This window comes from Lampris incognitus, chromosome 21 (genome assembly GCF_029633865.1).
Source record: "Lampris incognitus isolate fLamInc1 chromosome 21, fLamInc1.hap2, whole genome shotgun sequence".
NCBI lineage: Eukaryota > Metazoa > Chordata > Actinopteri > Lampriformes > Lampridae > Lampris > Lampris incognitus.
This window is the reverse complement of record NC_079231.1, coordinates 16,368,356-16,378,026: the sequence shown is the minus strand read 5'-3', so window position 1 is coordinate 16,378,026 and position 9,671 is coordinate 16,368,356. Positions and strand designations below refer to the sequence as shown.

At 42.8% G+C, this 9,671-nt stretch overlaps 1 protein-coding gene across 1 annotated transcript; it reads right to left on the bottom strand.

Moving 5' to 3' along the window:
- Positions 1-1,190: 1,190 nt before the first annotated feature.
- On the bottom strand, positions 1,191-9,061 carry ddx4 (DEAD (Asp-Glu-Ala-Asp) box polypeptide 4). Its single transcript, XM_056301091.1, has 13 exons — positions 9,007-9,061; positions 7,643-7,708; positions 7,045-7,071; positions 6,808-6,950; positions 6,358-6,510; positions 6,123-6,277; positions 4,401-4,530; positions 4,120-4,286; positions 3,849-3,994; positions 2,213-2,312; positions 1,872-2,142; positions 1,679-1,786; positions 1,191-1,235 (listed from the first exon to the last, which is right to left on the bottom strand). Exons 1-13 carry the CDS (start codon positions 9,059-9,061, stop codon positions 1,191-1,193), a joined length of 1,566 nt encoding a protein of 521 aa, XP_056157066.1.
- Between the last annotated feature and the right edge of the window lie 610 nt (positions 9,062-9,671).

Sequence of the window (9,671 nt, the reverse complement as noted above, 5' to 3'; positions counted from 1 at the left end):
ATCCGCCCCTGACCACGACATATATAAAAAATAAAATCAACCTCCCACGGGTACAACTCTTTACAGCTTTGAGTTCTCAGATAAAACAACATGGGGAAATCTGGAGCGGAGTCAGCGGAGTTCCAATTAAACGCGACACGTCTGCAATCGTCTTCAGTCTTCACCCCCCCCCCCCTCATCAAGCCTTGGGCTCAGCACGGCCAGTGGGCTTCCAGCCACAGCACTCCGCAACTTCACAAGCTGCCATAACCAAACAAGGTTTAATTTGGCAATCGTAAATCTGTCAGCATTGATTTTAACAGCTTTTAAGATGACAACATTCACATTTAATCTCACCCACATCTTTTGAACTTTGCATCTCAATCATGTCAGGCTTCCAATTCGCTATAAATTGTCAGATGCCTCCTTTACTGTTGTGTGGAGAAAACCCAGTGAACTTTAGAAACCAGCAAGACTGACAGCCTTCAGCTCACTTCCAAATGTGTCTTAATATGTTGATTCGGCTGTCATTACGTATCAGGGACGTTACCCTTAAGTTGGCAACGTTTGTCACAACGTTTTATGTGGGGGGAAACAAATTAGTTGTTCAATGCAGGCTCCAAACAGCAGGGTAACAAATCTTGTTTTCACTCTCGCAAGGATGGGCGATCTGACAAGTTTTATGGTGTTTAAGTGGTTAAAATTTACAAACAATCCCAAGGTTGTTCGTTTTAAAATGAAACATGTTAATGGTTAAGGGCTTAAAACCATTTGGGAGTAGTTCAACATCAGCCTGGAACGCTTCTTGCAGTGCACATTGCAAACTCAGGATCTGATCAGCTGGAGTGATCTCCTCCATAAACGTGACAATTAACAAATTAACATTCCACCCTTAACCTAAAATTACATGAACGGCTGCTACAGATTTGTGAAGACAACCTTTTTTAAAATTTTCCAAAATAGAAGCTACAGCACAAAACTCGGACTGTCACCTAGGACAGGTCAAAGGATGAACCGCAATCCTTCAGAGAAAAGCACTTGTAAAAAAAAAAAGAAAAGAGAAATGCAGGTGAAGAATCAAAATCTAAACTGCAACAAAAATTTTATTACAGCTGAACAAGTTCTCAAAACACAGGGTTTTTTTTTTTTGCAAACTTGTTTTTTCTCCTCACATTTGGGGGGGGAGACAAGGCAGTGGTGGGGCAACAGGTCTATTCCCATTCATCCTCCTTTTGGGCAGCTGGCTGGTTCTCGATCTAAAGGACAGAAGAGGCCATTTAAACTGGGAGTATTTGCAAGGACAGTGTCTTGTTGAAATTTGTCAACTCAATGCATTACTGTAAAAGGTTTGCTAGCTCAGACTAATTGTATCTGATTGGGTATATGTGAACACTGGTGCATCAGCAAGAATGCAATCTTCAAAAATGTTTATTGGTAACCAGTGGGTATGTGTATAGTTGATTTGCTGAGCACACACACTTTAGAATGGGAAGACCTCCATAACCGGCTTGAAAGAATATTTACAAGGTTTTTCTCGAATTCTCCAACTCCTCATGGCAATTTGATAGCCGATTACACCGCACCTTCATGATGTTCCTTTGTCATCTGATCTAATAAGGGTGCTGATAGGCTGATCCCCACCACCTTATCAAGTGACTAAACTACTATCATACACAATGAACAGGTCCGTCACAATTACCTTCGTTGAATCAAAGGAGGTGAAGGCCTCGGCTTTTGGACTGAAACCTGTTGCACCCTGCACGCTGAATGCAGCCTTCTCAAGCCACAAGGGCACTTCCTGCTGGGCCTGTCAAACAAATTCAACTCGAATCATTAAGGGTGATTCATATTTTGAGAAGTAGACCTGTTTGCTGGGGATTGTGATCACATACCTTTGACAGAATTTTGATCAGAGAGTCGGCAAGTTTGCCGTCTGTGTCCGGGTCATAGAATGACACAGCCTTCCCAATGTTGCCACAGCGGCCAGTTCTCCCAATGCGGTGGACATAGTCATCAATGTTGTTGGGAAGGTCAAAGTTCACCACATGCTGGACGTCCGGTATGTCCAGACCTCTTGCAGCTACAGAGGTAGCTACCAGGACAGGACATTTACCTGAACGGAAGTCCTGCAACGCCTGCTCTCGCTCCTTCTGCTCACGGTCGCTGCCAGGAAACACATACTCCATAAATAACATTAAGATAAATGAATCAAAGCGTTAAAACTACCACTTACCCATGGATGCTTGTAGTTGGAACTTTCTCCTGGCACAAGTAGGCAGCAAGGAAATCTGCTTGTCTCTTTGTTTCCACAAAAACCAGTGTGCGCTCAGTCCCTACAATGAAAGAAAGCTATGAGGCTATCGTTTACCGTTTTATAAAACATGTTGTGATTTTCCCCTCAAAACTATGAGCTAAAATGAGCCAGTTTTACCATAAAAAAATGCTCCACTGGAAGAAGTTAATTTTTTTATTTTCGCAGTTCATTCTAAATTAAAAGTGCAATGTTTTCACTCATGTATTTATCCATATATCAATTACAGCCTCAACAAATGATAAAAAAAATTAAAAAAATCACCATCTGAGATTCATTAAGCTAGACAGGGAATGGCGTCTGGGTAGCGTAGTGGTCGTTCCACTTTATTGAGGCTGTGTTAGTGCCTCCTCGTGGCGACACACGGTAACTGGGTACACATTGGACCCTGGCTGAACTAAAAGGGACTCGGAGGTCTGGCCCCTTGACATGCGGTACACAGACCCACCAGTGTGTGGATATTACCCAATGCCCACGAACCAGCTCCCAGCTATGGGTTAAATAGTAAGTCATATTTTGCACCACATCTTTTTCATCATCCGTTTGTAGCCGGGCTGCTTCCTGCAGCCACTTTTCCACAAATACATGTTTTGTTTTTTTATGTACAGCTTCAGTTTGACATTTCTTTGGAGGTGGTGCAACACCAAATTAATGTAGATGTTTATTGGGATTAAGAAAAAAAAAAAAAATTGACCCTCCCCCTTTTCCTCCCAATTTAGTGGCCAATCGATCCCTATTTTAGTTCAAACACCCACCCTCGTACTGCATGTGTTCGCCAACTGTATCTCTCCGGCCGGCAGTCTCGAAGGAGATGCCTCGCCACTTCCGTGACAAGGCGAATCCAGGCCGAACCACTGCCTTTTCCGTCACACACACAGACACACGCCTTCATGTGATGAACACAAGCCGACTCCGTCCCCCCTCCCGAAGACAGCGTTGCCAATTATTGCTGCTTCATTGAGTCCGGCCATAGTTGGATCTGACGAGACCGGGGTGCGAACCCCGGTCCCCAGTGGGCAACTGCATCGACACAAAGCCGATGCTTAGACCGCTACACCACTGCGGACCCGCTTATTGGACATTTTGATGAACGGACAAAAACCCTAAAACCAGAAGAAAAAAATGTACCGTTAAGCTAGTTGCAACGCAAGCCAACTATTTGCTGGAGCTCAAGGTTTAACAGTTAACATTGCTAAGTTGGCAGAAAAACCACATCCACTTAATCAAGAACAAAGGCTAAAAGTTGCACGATTAACGACTAATTATTAAAACTGACATTTACCATAATGACTCTCTTACCAGTGATTATGGAGAAAACCCTGTTTCAGTGAGTGTTTCCCAAAAATGTTGGTATGCAAAAGCACCTCTTTTCATATTATCTGCTGCGCATCATTTATTTTGACAATGCATGCGCACCAGCTATGTGCACCTCTGATGGTGATGAACAGCCTCCCCTTTAAAACAGGGGGGAGGCATAATTTTGTAAACCTGCTGTCCTGATTGGAGACTACATTGTGAACATCTAAACCCAGTCTAGTGGTGACAGATTAAACATTACCAGTGACTTCAAGGATGCCTTTGAGTTCGTCCCTCTTGGAGTACCTGGTGACCTGGACAATCGTCTGCTCCACGTCGCGGCAGGCTCCACCCACCACGCCAACAACTAAGAATAAATAGTCTGGCTTCAGGAAGTCAGCTGCAATCCTATAATAAAATCAGTGGGAAGATCAAATAATGAAGTTGCAAAAACAAAAGCACATTTCAAATCAAAGAGTTTTTAGCCTCAACCCACTTGTTAAGACTAAGAAAAAAAGGAAAGCACCACAGACCTTTCAATGTCTTCTGGGTATGTGGCACTGAACATCAGGGTCTGACGCTCTTCTTTGGGGGGCATGCCCTGACTGGCCAGCAGCTTTCGCATTTCTGGCTCAAATCCCATGTCCAACATTCGATCAGCCTCATCCAGCACCAAGTAACGCAATTTACTTAACTTAATCTAAAAAGAAAACTAGACAGTTACTGGAGGCGACCCTGAAGCAGGCCAAGTGTCTAAAGATTTTCTGCTTACAAATGACCTATGGGAGCCTTCACAGACAGAACCATAACTCACCTTTCCTTTTCCAATAATATCCAACAATCTTCCTGGGGTCCCGCACAGCAAGTTACATCCCTTCATGATTTCTCGGATTTGATATCCAGTGTTGATCCCGCCATAGACAACGGTTGGACGCACACCGGTCCTACACAAATCAGCGGAGAAGAAAGTCAATTTTATTTGTATAGCCCAATATCCATCCATCCATTATCTGAACCGCTTATCCTGCTCTCAAGGTCGCGGGGATAGCCCAATATCACAAGTTTGCCTCAGTGGGCTTTACAGCAACACAACATCCTGTCCTTAGACCCTCTCATCGGATAAAGAACCACCACTTCCTAAAAAAAAAAAACCTTTGGAGAAAAAAAATAGAAAGTCAAAATAATAATAAAAAGTACTTTATGGCGTTCATTCAGGAGCATGCTAACACCGACATTCAACGTTGAAGATGCTGTATATGAATTTGGGCACCAGCATCAGACCAAACTTCTCCCTTGGCTGGAATATTGTTTTACAGTATCACTTTAACATTAGTAACATTCAACTTCGTAAGGAGCTACTGCTTCTATCTGCCAAGTAACCCAAATCCATGTAACGCAATTAGCAGCTTGCTAGCAATCCTGTTAACGCTAGCTACTCATGCATGAAAGGCTTGACGGGCTTTCCAAAACAGAAGCTCAGATCACAACACAGAGAGCAGGGCGTGTGACTTCCATTCTCTGTTCAGGACGCCATTACACCACCGTCTCTTTACATAGCAAATAGTTGTTTGCTGCTATAGTCTTCTTCCGGCTTGTTCCCCGTTTTTCAGGGGTCGCCATGGCAGATTTTCCAATATCCATCAGTACCATGTGAGGGCACAGCACGAATGGCGGCCATTAACCCGGGCAATGTCCGATCCAGTATGTTCTCGTCAAGCCACATATTTTACGTCGGAAGCCCTTCCCAACACCCACTAACCCTATAAACAGGGGCACAGGTGAAGCGCTGGATGCCATCTCAGTATTCATGGACTTGTGCCCAATGCGTCGCATTTGTTTGCTGCTATAGTAATGTTCAAAATCTCATACAGCACCTTTAAGGTCAAACCATTACTTTTTATAGCCACATTTACAAGAACATTTTTGCGAGCCAATCACAATGTTGGCTAGGTTGGGCAGAGAAATGTTTCCAATAAACTAAATCTGTTCACTCTGGACGACCTTGCCATCTTACTCCACCCCCTACCTGATGGGAAGGTTTGTCAGATCACAGGTAAAAATTAATAATGGGCATGTTTAAATGCAAATGAGAAATTCAATTAGGACTTCAGTTAATAACATTTGATTACTGTAATATACATGAATATTGGTAGTGTGACTTTACAAAGATCACATTGTCATGATTCTTCACATATCGCTGTATGCTCAAAGGAAACGAATGCATTGTTTCCAACGATTTCGCCACCCTTAAGCATTCACAGTGAATTTCTATTGCTTTCACCTACACAAGGTTTTATTTTTTGGGTACTACATAATCAGCTAACGGCATTCTTTTTAGCATGTGGAACTGAAAGTAGATATCATCAGCTTGCGCAACAGGTCACAAATATACCAGTCAACATGTCATATGGATCTGCGACTTCCAACATGTGCAGTTGCAAAAACTTTAATACAACATGAACACTCAAGACTGGTGTGGCTCGTGAAATTTTACTCTTCACAACACTAAACATTCACCACTGTTAACACTACAGACCCAAAGGCAAACTTCCTGGCCTCCATGAAGATCTGGTTAATGAGCTCCCTGGTCGGAGCCACGATGACCACCTCAGGTTCCTGTATCTCATTAAAGCAACTTGCTGCCACACCGTCCACCATCAACTTCTGCAGGATGGGCAACAGGAACGCAGCCTGGAATAAGAGACACTTATAAGTTAGGAAAAAATTTCCAAGATCAACACGCACTGACTGACTGCACAACAGTATCTCACCGTTTTACCAGAGCCGGTCTGGGCACAGGCCATTACATCTCTACCAGCAGAGATGATAGGCACACCATATTTCTGCACCGGAGTTGGCGTCACATATCCAGATTTGACAACATTCGTCATCAGGGACTCACAAAATCCTGCTTCTTCCAAAGTCTGAGAGACCCCCCCCCCCATTAAACTGTGAGAGCATCTACAAACAAGTATTTCATTGCACTGACTATACAATATGTAACTGTTGCATATGAATAAATTTTAAACTCAAGATGTAGAAGAACAAATGAACTTTTACTGATTTCCATTAGGAACCATCAAGACATTAAGTAAACCATAACATCAATTAAGGTCAAGTGCTACCCGCAACCCACACTGACATCCACTTAGGCAGCTTTGGGAGGCACCCGGTGTGGCATGTGTACAGATCACTGATGGCAGGTACTTAAAGACACTCACCATGATGGCATGTGGTGGGTTGCTGCCGCTCACGTCGACTAAGATCTCATCATATTTACTGAAGTTAACACCAGCTTTGTAATGGGTAAAAACGGAATCCTCATCCTCAGGGAGGGGTGGGGGAACATAGGTCACCTTTGGCCCTAGTATTAAGGAAATGTACAATGAAAATGCAAAGAATTCACCTAGTTGGGCCCTTTAACAACAAATATACAAATTACTTACCGTTATTCCCACTCTTATCCCCACTGTCCTCTCTCGCACCTATCACCGGATAAAAGATATTAACATCTGCAGTGCATTCCAGAAATCTGCTGGTCATTGAAATAAGTTAATCTTTTTTTATAATGACCTCATCAAAACACGCATCGTGCATCATGCAGACAAACATTTAATTGATTGGTTTAACTTCACATTTTCAGAAAAGACGACTAATGCATTTTGAACATTTGCCCAATTGACTGTTGAATCCCAGCAAGACGATTTGGCAAAGCAGCAAGTTTCTAAATATTAAAGCGATTTGTCTGTAAATAAACTGCATTTATATAGCGCTTTTCTAGTCTACTGACCACTCGAAGCGCTTTACAATGCCAGTCTCACATTCATACACTGATGGCAGAGCCTGCCATTGCAAGGTGCCAAGCTGCTCATCAGCAGCAGTTGGGGGTTGTGTCTTGCCCAAGGACACTTCGATACTCTCTGAAGGAGCCAGGGATTGAACCAGGAACGTTCCCATTACCGGACAGCCTGCTCTACCTCCAGAGCCATGTTGCCCCACTAAATTCAAAATGATGCCCAAGCGTTTCAATGATTTCTGGCTTCAACACAAGTTAACCTGCGTAGAAGTGATGAGGAATATTACAACCTTTATCAAACACCTCTTCTTCTTTCCCACGGTAACCTGTTGGAACACACAGGATTCCCATCAGGAAGGGAAAAACAAAACTTACAAGCCATCTAAGAATTTATAAAGGCTACTACCTCCAAAGCTGCCTCTTCTATCCTGTTCACCACCTTTAAAAGATTTTAAGTTAGTAGGTTGTCTTATTTCTTGTTAACTTCTTATAAAAAGTTAGCTGACTTGAGCATTCAATTGACAGAAAAAAAAAAGCTTAGCTCTCGGGTCCAATAGAAACCAGCACAATTTGCAGACATTTTATTTCAGGATATACCCTCCCCCCCTCATATTCGGCCAATCACCCCACTCTTCTGAGCTGTCCTGTTCGCTGCTCCACCCCCTCTGCCAATCCAGGAAGGGCTGCAGACTACCACATGCCTCCTCCGATACATGGAGTCACCAGCCGCTTCTTTTCGCCTGACAGTGAGGAGTTTCACCAGGGGGATGTTGCACTTGTGAGGCTCACACCATTCCCCCCAGCTCCCCACCCACCCCCCGAACAGGCGCCCAGACTGAACGAAAGAGGTGCTAGCATAGCGACCAGGACACATACCCACCCGCAGACATGGCCAATTGCATCTGCAGGGACGCCTGACCAAGCTGGAGGTAACACGGGGATTCGATCCGGTGATTCACGTGTTGGTAGACAACAGAATAGACCACCACGCTACACGGACGCCGTTTCAGGATATATTCTTAATTCAGGAATTATATCCTTAAAGAAATTCAAGCGTGATGCTTTTACCAATGCATCAAGCCACGTTAGAGTACTCTTACCTCTTAAATGTACCCGTCTTAAAAGTCAGAATACCAATTTTGTGCTTTCAGTTAAAGCCAAGGGTGCCAATTATCTATAGCATGTATTCTTTCGTATTGAAGGAAATTTTCTATTTTACACAACGGTAAATGGGTGTCGAATCAACTTACTTGGGCCTCTCCTTCCACGGCCACCTCCTGTTCACAGAAACCAAAAAGCCCGAGTTTATTTGAATGAACAGAGTGCATTTATTTACCGCCTACTGAACCAAGTTTACCATGTGAATTAATAACACACCTCTAGAAGGCTGAGTAAAACCACAAGCTTCATTTTCATTCCATACATCTCCTGTGAAATAAAAAGTCACTTTAGAGTACTCTCACCTTTTAAATGAACCCGCCTTAAACTCAGAATACCAACTTTGTGGTTTCAGTTAAATCCAAGGGTGTCAATTTTATATAGCATTACAAAGTAATATTCTTTAGTATTGAAGGACATTTTATATTTTACACAATGCTAAGTAACTGGTGTTGAATAAACTTGCCTTGGCCTCCCCTTCCTCTAAGGCCACCTCCTGTTCCACAGAAACCAAAACTCATGAGTTTATTTGACTAAACGGAACACATTTATTTACAGCCTATGAAATGAAGTTCACCATTTGAAATTAATAACAAACCTCTAGAAGGCCAAGTAAAACCACAAGCTTCATTCTCTCCATCTCCTGTCAAATAAAAGGGAGCTCCTTCAAACTCCATTAAGGAGTAAAACAAATATTGCAATTTTAAATATGGAACATAATACTAAAATAAATCAGTCGCCCCCTTACAAAGGCAAGCAACTTTACCTTTTATGAATCTATCACCATTGCGCCCTCTGGCTCCCCCTGGTGGACAAAAAAAATCAACATTGCAGTTAGGATGTACCCTCTCACCCAACCGAGGAATCAGCCTTCATCCGTGCTTCTGTATTCAGTTTTTAGATAATCAATATTTCATAAAAGTCGATTTCAAGGTCTATAGCAGTTATTTGAACCGATGACCTGTTTGGTACAATAGTAAGATTTCAGTCATATTTGCAACCTGGATTAATTTTAAGACAATGACAAATGTCACAAATAAGAGTGCAAGTTGGATGCATTTCAATCAGTTTTGTTGAGGCAAATCATCTACCTGAAAACAAGGTTCCAACGTCAGGAAAAACATGGGGGGG